General features: G+C 36.2%; 1 protein-coding gene across 2 annotated transcripts in view; it reads right to left on the minus strand.

Moving 5' to 3' along the window:
• Window positions 1–1,369: 1,369 nt before the first annotated feature.
• LOC150104744 (uncharacterized) overlaps window positions 1,370–18,948 on the minus strand; it is a 147,570-nt gene continuing 129,991 nt past the window's right edge. For both annotated transcript variants that reach the window (XM_090395925.1, XM_090395924.1), the window contains exon 4: window positions 1,370–4,040. In XM_090395925.1, coding sequence (XP_090252051.1) covers window positions 3,853–4,040 — 188 coding nt within the window. In that variant the 3' untranslated portion in view covers window positions 1,370–3,852. The remainder of the gene's footprint in view (window positions 4,041–18,948) is intronic.

Genomic DNA, 18,948 nt, shown 5'->3' on the forward strand with positions numbered 1-18,948 from the left:
CTATTTCTTCCTAGAAACTTTTCGATCTGGGCACCAGATCCAAAGGTATCTAGAAAGGATCCAGACAACTCGGTTTAATAATACTTTTGTGAGGTCAAAGAGTTGGAATGGAAAAAAATCCTATTTTATGTCCGAAGGCATGAATCCCATCACTGTAATTGATCGAAATACGTGTTGAGAAAATATTCCACGTATTTTTGCAATGTTCGTTTGTGTGTCCATAGAAGGTGTCAACAATGTTATTTTAGATGTTGTTTTGTGCTTTTATTTTTTCTCTCTATTTAGTTCAGAAATTTTTAAATTATATATTTAGTTTAATCCTTTATCAAAGTGTAAGCAAACTATACTAAACTAAATATATAATTTATAGTCTAACCAAGTGGGAAAAAAAACTTCCAACTTCAGAAATCTTTAATACCATCTATCTAGTCAAATAAATAAAAAAGTAGGCATATGTAAAATTGGAATCAGGGTTCATATATTCAGGAAGCCTGATGAACCAGCCAAGCATATTGTATTCGTCATTATAAACATTCAGTACGGTTTTTTGTCATAAATAGAATCAAACATCCGTAAAGTCTATTGTAAATATAGACTTGTCTACTGTAAATACCGTAGATAACTCGGTTTAATAATACGTTGTAAATCATGTCGCTAACATTGTGAGAAGGTCAAAGAGTCGGAATAAAAAATAAATCCTATTTAAATACCTGCGCTAATTTTTTAAGAAATTATCAATCAAGGATGTTGTTCCAAAAAATAAAGAAAGAGCCAGAGACTGGATAATGAGTGGATGAATAATCCGCTCAAGATCCAATCTCTGTTTGTATTTTGATAGGTTTGAAAGAGTATGATGAAATCATTGATAGCAATTCAGATAAAGGTTATCAAAATATCTGCATAATAATGAAGTACTACGTGATTATAACCATGTGAGAAAAAAAAGGGTTCGATGTTCTTGAAATTATGTAGTATACTTTGAACAAATGAAGTAACATTTACAGTTCGAAAACAGTGTTTTCATTGCATCATATTACATACTTTATATTACCAACGTGTGCCATTTAGCATACGGAAGTTATTCGTAAACATATACTTACCCTTTGGTTCAATATTTCGATATCTTCAATAGTACCGATTTCTGAATGACGTCACAATGGCTTCGCTTATTTACTCGGCTTGTCATTGAGAATGCTGCATCTCAGTATTTCTAAGTACCATTATAATGCGGTGAAATGTTTACCATTTATCCATGTTCTGCACAAGCAAAAGCAAGCATGTGAATACAGTAGACAACTATTAATGTGTGTTAAATTTAGAGAACAAAAGTGTTCATTGCATTAATACAGTAATTTGATAACCAGACTTATTACGTTACACCATTTTATTTATACAAATTGTGTGTACAGCAGTGTGGCTATAATCTGTAACACAATGCCAAATATGTACAGAAAATCTGGGGACTTAATTAAAATTGTTGACATATTCACAACCATATAGTGATACCATCGGCAGAGGAGAATGCCGTGAAATTACTATAAAAATTTAGTTCAGGAAAAAAAAAAAACAGCTGTGATTCCGCAATCTCTCAGCGTAACTGTAATTAAACTGCGCCTCTATCAATGCAATGAAATGAAAGAATTAAATTTAAAATTTAAAATTTAAAACAATTTTCTAAAATATTATCTATAGATACATTTTAAAAACTCGTATTATCAATAACGTGTTTATGCTTATAATAGTTAATCGTAGTAAAATAAAAAGTAATAATAGTAAATACAGAATGAGTATCTCTGATACTCATTTTGCAATTTTTGAGCGAAATTTGAATACCTTTTAGTAAAAAGAAGTTTTCCACGATGTCCTGAACGGTTTTTGAAGACAGACCTTTTTTTATTAAAAAAATTCATATATAAATTGCTGCATATATATATATTTCTACAGAGAAAATTAATTGCATGAAAGACTAGCCTGAAATAAGGCATTCGATTCTTTTGGACAGGGAAGAAGGGAATCGACTGATGCAATCATTACTAATCGTTCAAGATTATCTTCATGTAATACATATTTATCAAGGAAGTTCATGGACAAAAACGGCCGAAGCTTTATATAAATATGCCAAAATATTCTTATTAAATTTTAATAACGCGAAGAATTCGTAACATTGCCTACAATTAAACAAACAACAATAAGAATATCATTCAAAACGTAAGGTAAACTGTCAGTCTGATTTCTTCAAATGTATTTCCATCTTGATAGTGCTACAAGAATATATATTCATATAATATTCTCCGATTTATTGTAAACATGTATCAATAATAATTTCTCCTCTGAGAATTTGTCACATAAGGCACATTATGGGAACATAACGAACGATTTTTAAAATATCGTTCTTATAAACACTACTTAACAATTGCGACAAATTTTATAACAAAAAAAAAAAAAATAAAAATTAGGCACTTACAATACCGTTATATTTTTTTTCCGATATAAGACAGTACATTTGAAAATATCACTCAACACGTTAAAATGACAAGGTAAAAGCACAAATATGGCATCAACTAAAATCAAGATTTAAAGAGAGCAACATTAAATTTATAACACTTCGAAGACAACTTATGGATGCTCTGGAGAAACTGTATAATAGAAACGTAACTGCAATATTTATACACAAAATACATAGATATTTATAAGCCATTTAATAGGATTTGGCTCAAAAAATATGGCACAAAAAAGAATGTGTGTGTGAAAGCAAGTTACAGGTGAGCTAAGTGTGGATGATCACAGTGGTTGGAGAACCTTGACAATAAGGCACTGTTGTTGACGGGTGGGAAATGCGGTGAAGATAAATCTCCCATGGCACTATTTTCATGTACACGACTTTGGAATGGATGTCATGGATACCCACAAATAAACATTCAAAACGAAGCTAATACCATATGCACCACTATTTCAATGGAAAAGAATCTAGTTTTCTGATACTAAATCTAAATATCAGCAATCCAGGATATCAGGATTCTAGCCTCCAGGACCTGAAGAAATCCACAGTTCCTTTAGTGCGTGGCAACAGGCTAAATATATATCTACAAGTGAAAAGACCTTGATGTGAGGATTTTTGAACTGTTTTGAGCTCAATTCAATTACTGCTTAGCATGTGACCATAGTTATTGCGGGGAATGAGATCAATTCTGACACACTGATGGACACTGACTGAGACTCGCAACGACAGATTTCATGTCATTATTTGTCAAAAAATGCTTCTATGTCATCCTCTTTTATTCTTGAAACTTCTAAAGTTGGCGATTTTCAACATACCTAATAATCAGTTTCTGTTTTTCTCCCCTTTTTGCATGGTTTATTTTAAGCAGTGACCAAGATTCACCCACTATAAATTCCTAAATTAGTTTAGATAGTGACGGCTCTAATGCGTAGTTTATCTTGGGCTGCTCAAGCGTTTCTGGTAATGTCCAACCATGAAGAAATCCATCTAACAGAACGATTAACCTTGACTAAATACTGTATCTGTCGCCAGTGATACATTTCCTTGCCTGCCTTTTAAAAGAAAGACAGGCACATGCGCGCGCGCACTCTCTCTCTCTCTCTCTCTCTCTCACACACACACACACACACACATACATACACACACACATAACCATTCCACGTCAGTTACTGTCAGAGCCGCCCGTTGGACACGGTGGAAGCATGAGAGCACATCAGATCAGTTCAGGTTTCTCAGTCCATCAACATTTCACACATACAAAGGCAGCGACACACACACATAACACACCATCTGTCTGCATCCGAAGCAACGATGTCACAAATCACCAGCGACAGAGCTCTCTCCACGTTCTCTCACTTGGCTTTTGGAAGATGACGTTTCATGTGTAGAGCGAGGTGGTCCGAGCGGGCAAAGGAACGTTCGCACACCTTACACTTGAAGGGCTTGGCGCCTGTATGCTTACGATAATGGCGGGTAAGTTCATCGGATCGAGCAAAGCGCCATTGGCATTCTGGCCACTGGCATTTGTACGGCTTCTCTCCTGAAACGACATCATAAACAGATTATCAGAAAAACATCGTGAAAGATCAATTCAATACAATTATTCTAGTTAACTGGATAACAATGATCCGGTGAAAGGAGGTAAATGATAAGCGATCTATTACCAAATATCACGTAATATTATGATGTTGGAATACGAAAAGAATCCGTTCCTGTGATAGAACGATAATTATCAGAAAGTTCATTCACTGGTTGCATTGCTATTCAACCTATAAATGAACATAAAAGCTGTGGCATGGGTTGGACACGGTCAATTTAAAAATTATCAAAATTGTTATTTTTTTAATTTTAGGTGGACCATAACACATTAAAATAAACAAGGAAGAAAACTGCTCAGCTTAACACGTACAAATGCTTTATATGTACAGTATGTACTCATGTCATGTAAATGTGTTCAAAAATTGTTGAATTATTATATTATTATTTATTATCATTTATGAATAAATATTTGGTAACGTTTACCAAACAGACTGCCTTTCGATAACTATAATCAATATATAAAAAGAATCATATTCAGAATATTTAAGAACAATATGGCATGTCTATACTTTGGCATCCAGTTTTTACTGGGTGTCAAGAGTCGCCATCCCCTCCAGCTCGCTGTTATAACTCCGTTTAATCTTCGCCTGTATTTAAATATCACCCCCCCCCCTCAAAAAATAAAATAAAAATAAACAAGAAAAAATGTTAGTCTGGCATCTGTTACTATTAAGTTGGTATGCTGCTTATTAAAAGAATCGTCTCTTAAAGAGACAATTGAGGTTCTTTATATCTTGTAATGTGTGCCAACAGATATAGTCTCGCATATCACTTCTGGATGGTGTACGGTGGATTTACTATCCACGATAGATAGACTATGCCCTTTGATTCTCCTTCATGTGTATCAGTGCATATCACAATACCATGTAAGGAACGGAGCCCATAAATCTCTTTCCTTGAATTAAGGAGCAACTACGGCTATGAGACCAATGTATTGTCTGTTAAATTGAATGTGTTTTAATAGTCGGTTTGCCTGTTTTGTGGGATGAAAATCTCGAATTCCCAAGAGGATAACCCTGCTGCTCCATATGAGACCGGCTAACTCACCTTTGTATTATCTTCAAAATTGAGGTGTGCAGGTTGTACAGTATTCCCCCCCCCCATACACACACACACACACACACACACACACCATAAAAAAAAAAACTTTTATACAATATCTTGATGGAAGGCAAAATAATTGGAATTAAAGTTACGCAAACTGTTAGAAAAGACCGAATTTCAAGCAAGACTCCCAATCTCTAAAATATATCCATCTTTATTTAGTAGAAATGGTTGCTCTTGGATAGCCTTTACACTCTTTCCAATTAGGATAAACATATATTTGATGTGGTTTAACCACGTAATTTCTAAAGTGGGGATATTCAACTTATAGCCCATGGCTTACTGACAATTTTTAACCGCGCCTCGGAAATATATCGACAATTGGTTTAAAATATCTGCTACACGTGTGGAAATACTACTCTAGATCTAGATCTAACATGGAACTTTTTTCAAATGACTTCAGGACTCCATTAAGCAGGGTAGTGATTTCACCTCTCACACAAATTCATCTAAAGGCATTCACAAACATCTGTTCACGAAGGGGGGGGGAATTCGAACCCACAGACCGGGTTCAATGGGGGACGCACTATCCTCTCGGCTATATGAAATATTCTGGCAAAGTCAAACCATCTTGACATTCTTGTCAAAGTCTTGGAAAATATGAAATATTTGCCAAGCTGGCAAAGTCAAACCATCAAAAATCGAAGGCATGCATTGAAACCTCCACAGCCACGATTGTTTGGTATATTTTAGTTTTAATTGCTATTGCACTGTCATCATACATTTGAGAGCTTTTTCTCGTGCAAAACAACTGAACTAATCTAACACTAGAAGTAGAACAAGAGATCTTGTTTACTGTAAATTAGTGCATCATCTTTGGAACCTCAGATTAAAAAAAAAATGTCGCAAATATCCATTTCCAAACATTCCGCTGACAAGTTAGTGTGGTGTTAAAATTTTACATTTCTTTAATATCATTTATTTTCTTTCTAAATTTGCATGCATTTTATTGAAATCATCTCTTTCCCTACAAAATGTAAAATACTTCATTCTATGTATTTTACTGTGGCACATAATGAAGTGTTTTAGCTAAATCCATCCCCTATGCCAGGGACTGCTATTCGGGAATGGGAATGAATTACTGTAAGAATCAAGTTTATCTATATACATACCATATAAACTGCGCGCGCACGCACGCACGCACACGCGCACACACACACACAGTCTTAAAACTGGAACAATTGTTACAGTTTTAAGTTTTATTATTGTTACAATCATAGTATTAACTCATTGACCAAAAGAAACTTAAGTAAAATAAATGTAAAAAAGTAGCATATTGTACGTAAATATTTCAGGATTACTTTATGACAACTACTTCCATGAATAAAAATATTTAAAGTAAAAATGTTTTCCTGACAAGCAAAGTCAGCATTTTATTGCAGGGAAACGAAATGTTGCTTGCAGAGTGAACAAATACTCTGAAGCTGTATGCATTAGCGAAAGTTGAAAGAATCTGTTGTGTATTAGTTGAGTGAGTGGAGTTAACGGTTTGAATGCTCCATGAATACGCTCTAAAGACCAGACTTGTCCAAGCCACTTTCAGCCTTTTAACAAGCAAAGTTATGGTCTCACACCGAGCAAGGAAATCCGTTTACAACCTAAAGCTATTTACAAATATCTATGTCGGATATGGGTTAGAACACGCGGCTTGTTGGTTGAACAGAAGCGCTATCACCAAGCCAATCTTGCAGTTAGAATATTTCATAATTGCCTTTTTTTTTAAACTTTTTTTTACGTTCCTAAAAAAATGTTTTTTTAGGAACGTAAAAATGAACATGTAAAAAAGAAGTATATCTTTTAGTTGTTCATAAAGATTTACTATTTGCCCAGTTACTTCAGAAATATCCAGCGAACGAGGTCCTATATATATCATGCACAATATTTTTCTGGTTGTAATATCAGAGTAACATACATAATACATATATATTTGGCAGAATTACTATCGAAGCAAATAAGCATGTGAGGCCAGCACACAATGTCTGCTAATTCCATATATTCTACGGTTCGATTTGTCTGTTCTAATTTCGGAAGGAAAAAAAAAATTTTGAGACAGGCTAACACATTTTCCAATGAAAATTCGCGTTCTAGAATTAAAAAAAAACGATAATTGACAGAGAAGATTCGGCTTCGTTGAAGAACGAGGCGATTGTACGTTGATCAGGTTTCTTCTGAAGGTATTTATAAGCTTTCGTGGGGAATTTCGTAGCAGCTTGAATGGCTCTTTTAAACTTTATACTACTCTCCATTAAATAGAAATTATAAGCAAATATTAATAAATTAATATTTGGTTTATAATATTAAAATTTTAATTAATAATATTAAAAATAAATTAATAAAAGCCAAATGGCTTCCATTAATTTATTTTTCCAAGCCACTTAATGCACTTTATTCCCATAGGAAACAGGCAGAGCTCCTTTATCCCATTCTCACTTTTGGAAGAGCGGTGGCAGCCGGTCTCAACCCCCTTCACTAATAGCTGAGCCTAAAGCTATGCCCATTTTAAAATATTTCGATATCTTAGTGGCTTTGAGATGAAATCTCATGTGTTCGCCCTCCTCTTCATCCTCACTATTGGTAAACATTGTCAGCTATGGGAAATCCGTCTCAGTCCACACAGCCTAAGTGGAGACTTAGTCACCACTCGTTACTGCTTATTTCAATCTGTGCAATTTCCCAATTCGCCCTTCACTTCGTCAGAGATACCTTCGAATCCTGTTAAAAATTATACCATCTCAGACTGGTATTTTCCAGCATGCGTTAGATTCAGAAAGTTTTGCGTCATCCTAAGTTCCTCCAGTGTTGAAAATAGCATCATATATCCTTCCAACAACTACTTACTATCGATATCCTTGGTCTGTGTGAGAAGGTCGTAGATGCACGCTTTTTTTCGCAAAATAATAAGCAGTAATGGGAAGTTTCTAAAATTGATTTTCATACCAAAAAATTCTATTTTTTTTTTCTACGAGGATCACAGCAATTTATAAATTGCTGTGATCCTCGTAGAAAAAAGCAATTTATAAAAAACAACTTTGGACTTAAACATGCATCATACACAATACTTTTTTTGTTATACTGTTTTTACTTTTCTTATTGAAGAGAATTATTGACTTGTTCGTGCTATTATCGCGGCTTACCGAAGTATAACGTTCAATAGCCTTTAAAAGGATCACTCAAACGTATCAGCCTTTATCAGTCCAACATATATAACTTGCTCTGTTTTTTGTCTGCTTGTTTTGTTTTCCTTTTCGCTCAGCTACTACCTATGATACTTCTTTTCGCCAGAAATGCAAATATAGCATTCCTGGATTGGTAAACGGTGATGTTCTAATGAGTTGAAGATTGTGAGGCAGTCACTAAAAGCAATTCAAGTTAAATAGGACTCTTGATGTTAAACATTCCGGACACAAATAATAATACTTGGTTTTAATTTCCTCTTTCCGTTGTGCATTCCAACCATGAAATACTTGTAATCTATAATATATTCAGCATCATAGGCTGGCTAAGAATTGGATAATACGAAAATATCGCCCTAGTGAACAAACATGGAACTTTTTATCTTCAGGATTTCAATATGTAAAGTGGTGACCTCATACCTGGCGATGAAAATTCATCTACCAAAGACATTCACAAACATTCAAATCTGTAGTCTGCCGGTTCGCGAGCGGAAAGGCTATGTGACGGGTCAAATACCAGTCATAGTAAACGAATTGATATTAAATGAAAGAAATAATGTAAACTACCTTTAGCAATGCAGTAATGAGATCCTATTTTAGTTACGGAGGGGTTCCAATTACCCTTACGTATTAGGCTCAATGGCCTATCAGGGCCTAGTAACTAACTTGGCATCTTTGAAACCTGGTGAATGCGCTGATAGGGCGGCTAATCTTATCTGCATAGTGTAGTATGGCTGTCATTTGCGTGTTCTGTTTTCCTGTTTTGCGAAATGAAAAATCTGAGTTTCCAAGAAGGGAAACTCTTCCACCTCCATATGAGACCACCTTCATCAGAAAAACCTGACAAAGTTTCTTGGTGTCAGAAAAGGGATTCGAATCTAGGGCTTCCAACCCAAGGGCATTGTTGAAATCGACTGAGCTACAGGCGGCTCGTCACTTGATTTAGAGATTTAAAAATAAAATAAGTAACAATAAATAATGTCAAAAGGAAAGAAGGAGCTAAAAATGCAGAAGTGACAACTGTCCACGTAGACAATGTGAACAAACCACTTAAACAAACATTCCTTCTATTAGCGCTTCCAATTATGCTTCTGTTCTAGTGTATGGCTGCTCTCGAATAAAAGCAGACGAATTAGTTTCACTAAACAAACTGTCAGCGTGATTCGTTTACTTGGAAACATCGTATAAAAATGCCTTAATATGAGACATGTTTGTCATCGAAATGCTGGATATGAAGAGAAATAGTAGTCAGAAGTCCAGCAAAGCAGTTCTAGGTATGACCGCAGCCTTGACTGTACTTCATTAGTAAATATTTACTTTTGCTCTGTGGCATCGCTCAGCAGTCATATTGTGTGTTCCTCCGAATGGGCGATGTCTGCTTGGCAAGGGTGGGGTATGCTGCATTGCTTTGTCTGGATTGCTCGACTACACATGTGTGGGTAGGTGTTTTGGTAAACTTCCTGTATATCATAAATACATGCACGCATAGAGCGTTTTTTGGAGCAATCTCTTTACATAAACGTTATTTGTTAAGAGAAGTGTTTCTCAAGTGAAATGCTATTTTCTTGTAATACTCAGAGTTAAAACCCGGATATAAATATTGGCCGATTATAATGAGTAGGCCCTCAAATTTCAGCCACATTCCTTTCGAAATTAAAATTATTTGCATAGCTTTGGTCACATGTTTGGTAATGAAATAATAAAGAAATATCGTTTAAGCATTAGAGAAGTGAACAATAGAGATGATGCACAGGTAAATAGCATGAAGGGAATGATTCAAGTGTGTCAAGACTCAATTGTGAACGCTCTTATTTCTATAAATTTATTACTAGAAAAAAAATATCCTGTTTAATTTCAATAACGATTACAGGAATTTTCCTGTTACTTGAATAGAAAGAATTACACACATACACACACACACACACGCACGCACAAACGAGCAAGGCACGAGTATTATTCTTCTAAAAAAGTGGACTCTCTCTCTCTCTCTCTCTCTCTCTGTTGCAATGGACCTCTCACCTTGAGAAACCACGTAAAATGAACGGTATTTCCGCAAAAGGTCAGATGTTAAAAATCCCCGCCAGTGTTGTCCAATGCTGGTGATTAATTGTTATGTATGTGTTTTTCAGGTGAGCACGCGAGGAAATAAAGGAGATAACCCCAAAACGTGCTTCATTCACGTGGCCCCAGCATGGCAGGAGTGTGGATAGGCGGTTATTTTTTTACGCGCGTGCTGTCTCCATTTAATAAATGGATGAATATTCGTGCTTTGTGTGTCATAACGTTAATCAGATTTTTCGTGCTAGGAAACGGTAATATTGCATAGGAAGTAAAGCGTCATTCCCAACAATACTTGCTGGGAACGAGGGTCAATTTGGTTGTATTTGAAGACTATAGAAGCATCTGCTGCAAAACACCTTAGTGTGTTCAAAGCACACAACGTTGCTGGCCTAGCGTGTTATCCCAGATTAAAAAAAAAAAGAAAAAAAGCTGTATATTTATTGGTGGATTTAGTTGCTATGGAGATTTACTAGTGAGAGAATTTGCGTTTGTTGTCAAAATAAGTACTGGAATGGTCGTTCAACACCTGCAAAGCGAAACTATAAACTTAGCATGTTTTTCTTCTTCTTTTCCCCCTCGCCATCTTCCCTTCTAGATTAGGAAAAGCGACTGATAGGATCCTTGAGTATACCACTTAGTAAGTGTTATGTACAAGAAAGAGATAAAAGCTGTTTCACGCGCTGTTGCAATGCTCGAGTAACCATTGTTTGCGAGAGATAAACTGTTGGCCTTTGCTTCTTAGCTCATGCAATTCGATCTAGACGGAAACGAAGTTATTTTAACATTCATTTTATGACTGAATCAGACAAAGAAAACACCACAAAACTTCACGGGATGGGAAAATGTACCTCCTAATGTTATGCGTGGGTTTTATTTAAGGCAAAGAAATTATATGTATATATATATATATATATATATATATATATATATATATATAGATAGATAGATAGATAGATAGAGAGAGAGAGAGAGAGAGAGAGAAAAACAAAACAAAATTTCAGTGCTCGATATGGGCCGGTTAAAATATTACATAACCCTCATATAACATCGAAATCGATTAGTATCTTATTATTATTACTGAACATTAGGAAATGTGATAGGGGGCCTCACATTTCTCTTCCTGACAGGGGCCAAAGAAGGTGTTGATTCGGCCCTATATATATATATATATATATATATATTTTTTTTTTTTTTTTTATATAAAATTTTTTTTCAGAAAACTTTTGTTTTATCCTTTGCTATAGTCAGTTACCTGAATGAATGCACTTAGTGCTTCTACGTTAAGTTCTTTTCCAGATGTAAACAACGGCGTAATAAAAAAAAAATCGCGACCTTAATAATCATTAAAAGATTGATAGATTTCACACCGAATCAGTGTTAGAAAACTAACTACAAAAAATAAATCAATAAATAAAAATGAATAAACAATAATAATATTAACTAGATAAGTAACTTGTTTTGTGCCAACACTTAATACTTATTCTTCACTTTCTATTAGGCTCAAAGTTTTTAAGAATGAATTAATATTCAATGATATCTGTCTGATGAGTGAAAAGTTCACTAGCATTCTTAAAATAGTTCATTCCTCATCTTCTAGGAGAGAATAAGAAATAACGCATATATAATCACGGATTGCAATAACTTTCTTTTATAAACAGATTATAATACAGAAGTCAGGCGTAATTCATGAATATTCCCTAGTTGCAAAACTTTTATTCCTTAAAACCTTTCCATATTTATTGACTAAAACTCCAGTAGTCTTAGCTAGTCCAACGGTCTTAAGAAATTGCTAATATGCAATTACAACGACAAAAAAAAAATGAATGAATCATGATGTGTAAAAAAAAGTAATTGTCTTTCGCCTGTTTTGTTTATTACGTATATATTTAATGACAACATGAGGTCATATCCATCTTACTCGACAAACAAAACCTTTCTATTATGCAGAGACATTTACAGTTTTAATCATATATATATATATATATATATATATATATATATATATATATATAACATGGGTTGACAACCTTTTCTATGTATAGGATTGGCTTAAAAAACATGGAGGAAGATAAGTTGCAGTTTTAGCTTGATGAAAGTGTATATAAATCAGGAATCACAAGATGAAGCCAACTTCCTCTCTTCCTACCACGTATTTCGGGTTCCCATAGAAATACCGTAAAACTGATGAAAACCATTAATCAACGAAAGCAATTGCTTATTAAATAAAATAATAAATTGACTAAATTTCGTAATCTTGTTATCCACCCACTTCTCCGATATTTAAGAGTAAAGGTTTTAAATCGATTTTATATGAAATTAAATTCGTGTCTATTAATAGGATTACAGTGACCAAGGAAAAATCTCATTCTACTGAACATATATTTTTGAGGGTGAGGGAGATTGTACCATTATACAATAAACTTATGTGCAATATTTAGAAACGAAAGTAGAAAAGAAGAATAAGTCATGCCCAGCAATAATTTGGTTTTCAACATGCCTCAAGAAAAGCACTTGATTGGAAATGGCATGAAAGAAAGTACTCTATTATTTATACATTATTAATTTCAAGCTAAAGTGTGCCCGCACGACAGTAGTGGTCTGCGGAGAAGCCGTCTCATTCATCAACAAAATCTCATTAGCAGATGGCACTAAGCCGATGGCCTATATTAGTTACCGACACATTCAACTAACATTTTAGCCAAGTAACAATATCGCATCGAAGCCATCCCCTTCTTTTATTTAGTAAGCTGACGTTGGTAAAAAGGCCCACTTTATAGCAGGGGCAGTGTCAGATACATATTTGTGCTACTGAGCCGACGGTCAATTTATGATCTCTTACGAATAGAGCAGCGTTCAAAGTGCTGTTTACTTTAGAGGTGCCGTCCGTACCCTACGTCCCTTCTCCCTCTTAGGTGTTTCTAGACCCCGATAGAGGCTCCATTACGTACGGACGCTAGCCGAAGCCATTGTCTGTAACCTGTTTTAAGACAGAATGTACGGTGAACGGAGTCGGCCATAAACCGAGTGTATTAGGTTTTATAGCCAGTCGGCGAACAACATCTGCTGAACGGCGCAGGTAAAGGCAGCGGTCCGACGAACGGCAAAAATGGCGATCGTTCGTTCGTCGTCTGTGTGCCACGGCGTCAAGTTGTGTATGATTTCTTTACCACAATTGTCCCTCGCTGGCCGGACAGATGGGATCACACAAGTCAGCTAGTAAAATCGCTGGGCCCACTTCCCGTATATTGTGGGCCGGAAGCACTCTCACACTGTTTCACCGCTGCTAATATACCATTCAGGGCGCCCTTAAAACACGGACGTATCATATGGGAAAACCTAACGACCAACTCCCCTCTCTCTCTCTCTATCATTCCTACCTTCCTAGGTGTCATATGCGGCGGGAAGTTCAAGGTAATGGTCAGGCTTAAACAAACGACCCCACGGTATGTGACTGTGTGGTCGTGGTGAGAGTGCTTCAAGGCGTGCGTCTGTGTCCGGTCTGTTGACTGCCGTCACATGCTCGGTATGCTTAATGACCATAGTCACTGGAAGGATAAAAAATCTTTCTTCTTTGAGGAAAGTTAAATACTAAAAAATAATTTATAGAAAAAGTTTATACATTCTACTGGCTAACAAAAATGGATTTTCTATCGCTTCTCATAATTACACGAATGTTTAAAATTTTGAAAGCATCACAAAAGTTAAAATTATTTTATTAGTAGTATTTATGATTAAAATGTGGAGTTTATAAAGAGGTTCTTAAAGGTCGTATTACACCTTTATATCAGGCAAAATATTTTTTTAAAAAAAGTCAAAATCTTACATACCAATCAACCGGTATGGCAGTTAATCACACATAAAAAGTCGAACAAGAAAAAAGTTACGACAACGTTTCGAACTAATGCGATAATAAAAAATAAGTATTTTCTTTGCACAAACACCTTGATATACAAATATTCTGAAAGTTATCGCGCAGAGTATTAAAAGAATGCATTTAAATGTTAGCTTTAAAAATGTCATTGAATCCGCTGAAAGTTTTTATTTTCAGTTAATTCGAGACAGAATGTTTAACTTAAGTTTGTAATAAAGTTAACTGAGAGGTCCACACTTCCAATAAACTTATACAGACTCTGGCTAAGGAGGAAAAATACTGAATCTAAAAAGTGCCGGTAATGAAGCTATAATCGATGTGAATTTATAACTCAGACAATGATTAGTGGTCAGAAGTTTTAATCAAGGCGTGTACAGAGCTCCCCACACACCTCGAAATAGTTCCACGACGCAAAATACTGGCGTGTATTCGAACGACGTTACGGTGTTGTGTGAAGGCACTGCGACATCGCATGTCTGGCAAGTGATCGATTAACTATGCTATAGGGTTAATTGTACACGTGCACAAGGCTAAACGTAACCCTAGTTTACCACCAAGAGAGATTTTTCCTGGCGAGAACAGGTGGTACACTTCAATATTCGGTCTCCTCTTTCTATTTGGGTGGGGAACATCGATTGGGGAAAAGGCCATTATGGCGCGTATCGAATCAGAGCATTGTGAAGGCCATCCTTACAGAAGAGAATATCTGTTCATGTTTAAGCTATAATAATCAACGGTAATATATAAACTATGTCCGCACAATGAATTTTCATATATCCATATCAAGTACGACTATAACTTGATTAGATGCTATTTAGGCAAAAAAAAAAAAAAAGTTAAGATGAACTTTGTTGAACTGCACTGGAAGCATCCGGTACTATACATAACAACAGAAAGGATGATACAATGCACATTGAAGTAACATACTTTGAAGGTTTACTGCATCCCTCCATCGTTTCGACTTTCCTACTGCATCATCATTTTGACAAACAGTGATTTATATAAACGACTCACATAGTAACATCCGGGTTACTAAATCGCTGAAACTTCCTATTACAACTAACAATCTCTGTATGCTGTGGATCTAAGTAATGTCAATTTGTTTTTAATACATTTACATGATTAACAACTCCACAGATATTTAACTTTACTGTAACAAAACTTAATTCCGCTTAATGATATTGATCCTACCAATGTCTAACCTAATTTAATCCCTTCGTTCAAATACAAAAATCATTGGTTTATCTTTTGAATTTCAACAACGTACCTTCAAATCAAGTAATTTGTCATATTTATTTTTATTAAGATATTTTTGCGTTAATAAAAGTATGTTTGAAGGTCTGCTTGTTTCCAAAACCAAGTTAAAGAAGTCTGGCATTCGAACTAAAAGCAATAGTTGACAGCTCAGCCATCCATTGTCACACATAATCGACCAACACATATACACAGCTGGCCTCGTGCTGTGTACACACACAGGTTATAAGTAAATACTGTAGTACGATTTAATGGGGGGTCTGTTTACTTATGGGGTTTTGTATAACTTCCATTCACTCCGTGCAGTTACAGCACTATTCTACAGTCGGTGTCTTATGTGCTTTCTCACTTCTGCAAACACTTTCCTAGACATTTTTAAATATGTAAGAACATACTTCAGGATAATAACAAAACATGCGTGAATTTATGTATATGATGGCTATAAATTCGACATGAATATGCTGGAATTTCTCCCTACCCTGTTACATAACTTATAATGTACAGTCACTCTGTCACATTACTGTCATATTTAAGTTCAAAAACTCCCTGAAGATGCCTTTATGAAAAAAAAAAAGTTTCATTGCAGTATTAGCAGTACCAATTTATATTTCGATTACTATCGATAAATATAGAATGTAGCACATTTTTCTTCTGTTTTCCAACATGAAACACATTAAATTTGCCTGGCTTCTCTCCGTCAACTAGCCAATTGTTTCCTGGGATAGGAGAGAGAGAGAGAGAGAGAGAGAGACAAAGATAGGCAGGCTGTGTACAATGATTCAAGTGGAATTTCACATGATGGAAGCTGTTCAATCTTAGATGACGAACATCCATCAGTACACAATTGGTTGTTTTCTCGTATATATGAATGTGTATCCTAACCTATCCAAGTGTTTGACCAGTGCATCCATAATAAACCTAATGATCACACACACACGCGCACACACACACGCGCACGCGCACACACACACACACACACACACACACACACACACACACACACACACACACACACACACACACACACACACGAAGCTGAGCGTAGTGTATGACAAATTCGCGCTAACTGCTATGCATGTCGGCTGTGAGAAAATAAATATCGAGTTATTGCTATTACTAAAAAGCCTTAAAAGACGTTATTTACCATTACAAGTCACAGCTCATGGACTATAAAACTATCAGACATGCGTTTCTACAGGAATTCCGTGTTTCTAATTTGCAACAAGTGTTGAGAACTATCATTTGGAAACAATGCGATAAAGGACGACAATACAAACTCTTCTAAGTTAGTCTGGAAAGTACAATACCAATGCAGTTCACTTCGAAGATGACTAAGTTCTATATTATGCATTTCAAAAATACTTTCGAAGTTTCATAGCGTAAACATTAGTGGCTGATACCAACTTGCGATAATTTTATCCTTCCTTAAAGAAAGAGTTATTAAGTTATTAAATTAGCGTTTTATGAGCAGTTATGATCTACTTTATTAGAAATGCGAGCAAATGTCCTTCTGTAGTTTTAAATCGTGAATATTTAACACAGCCGGAATTCGAATTGTACAAGTGTTGATAATGTGTGTATATTATGACTTAAGAATAAAAGGTAATTTATTTACTATCGTAATATTTTTGGGATTAGGCAAGATAAATATGAAAATTTTATGGATAGGATGGGTAATTGAGGGGTAAAGTCTACACACACATACACACGAATAACTATATTTCCACAGCTGTTTCTGTTTCCAGTTGGAACATGCACAGCAGTTTAAGTCACAACTACGCTCAGCTTCTTGACCCGAGTTTCGTTTGAACAGCACAGGTCGGAGACCGAGAAGCATGGAGAAACTGTGACGAGCACGAGTCCCAGCCTCTAATAGTCCGGACCACACAATAGGCCGTGGCGTCCGGTGGATTGATATGTTAGTAAGTACGACGATCGAAGGCAGGAAATGCCGTAGATCCAAAACAAGCCTCCTCATCTACTGTCATTTTCTATCGAGGGTCAGGTCAATGGAGGTAGGGGGAGGGGTTAGAAAAGAAGGGAGATAGAGGGATGAAGAGAGGGGATTTTAGCTCGCGACAGTACTGCCACCTACTGCTACAGCAGGTTGATTTATGATTTCCCTCTCTATTCTCCGTTTGGAAAGCGCAGTTGATAAATGCGAATTTGATATGTGTCAAATTTGGGGCTGATCACGTGAGCTCTGTGGGCTCGAGACTGAGGCGCGAGACCTGTGTCATTGTTAGCACGTTGGCTGCCATTGTGGCACAGCTCCCTGGCTCAGAGCGACAATAAACCATCAGTTTTATCGGACATACATATGGGGCTGTCGATGGTAGAGATTGTCCCGTTTCTCTTGCAGATCGCGAGCACTACAACACACCAAATGGCACTATTAGCTCGTGCTCAACACGTGACTGTCTTTTCACCGCGAACTTCCGGAAAGTTTCCTGTCGAGAAACCTATGCGTTTTCGGTAGTCAGGGAAATATGGTTTCAAGTTGCCTTTTTCACTGCCGTTATTCCATATATGGGAAACGGAAATGTATTCAAACCAAAGGTGGGAAACTGAGGAAAAAGAAGGGGGATTCTGTGTGTGTATGGGAAAGAAGTGATTTGATAAATGTGTGAACCTAATGTGTACTACTTATTGGTGTAGGTGTCTATGGGTAACGCGCCAAAGGATCCATGTTCTAACGTGGTTCCCAGAGCTTTAAAGGAAAAGTGATTTATCCTAAAATGCGCTTGATCGAACAGCAATCATTCATATATAATAGAGTATTACTGAACAGTGCTTAGAGTCACGCTGGCAACTACCATATGTTAGAGCTATGGTACGCAAAAATCCCGATTGCTTGTATTTAATATGCTAACCGCTAAAGTGTTGTTGCGGCCGACCTGTCGTGTGTCACAACACTATTCCAATTGCACCTATCGAGGTGATCTTGCGATTCTTCGGAGATGATGAGGATTAGCCTTCTGGGCTAATCCTCACTGAACATTAGAAAGTTTAACTAATAAATAGCTACCTAGACACTAATGATGGCCTTCCACTAGGTCACACGGACATCAGTGCTCAGCGAAGAAGAAAAATTGCGAATTCCAAATAAGAAGTCCCTACAGGCTTCAATCTGTTGAGTGGCTACGCGATGTTTTAATGTCCTATTGTTCAGTCTACTCGGACAGGTTAGTAGTTATGCTCCCTTCTTTTTGTCCCCCCACCTAACGATCCTATCAGGGTCTGAAGTAAAAATCTTGCTTCATTTGCAATTTTAATAAGTTCTCTCTCATCCCCTCTATCTCGGAAAAACTGCTATCTGTGCGGTTTATCATGATAAAACGCATATCCAGCAGGTTCTGTTGGAATCCGTGCCATAAAGGGGACTC

This window comes from Typopeltis vanoorti, chromosome 7 (genome assembly GCF_054136105.1).
Source record: "Typopeltis vanoorti isolate ZY-2024b chromosome 7, IOZ_Tvanoo_1.0, whole genome shotgun sequence".
Taxonomy (NCBI): Eukaryota; Metazoa; Arthropoda; class Arachnida; order Uropygi; family Thelyphonidae; genus Typopeltis; species Typopeltis vanoorti.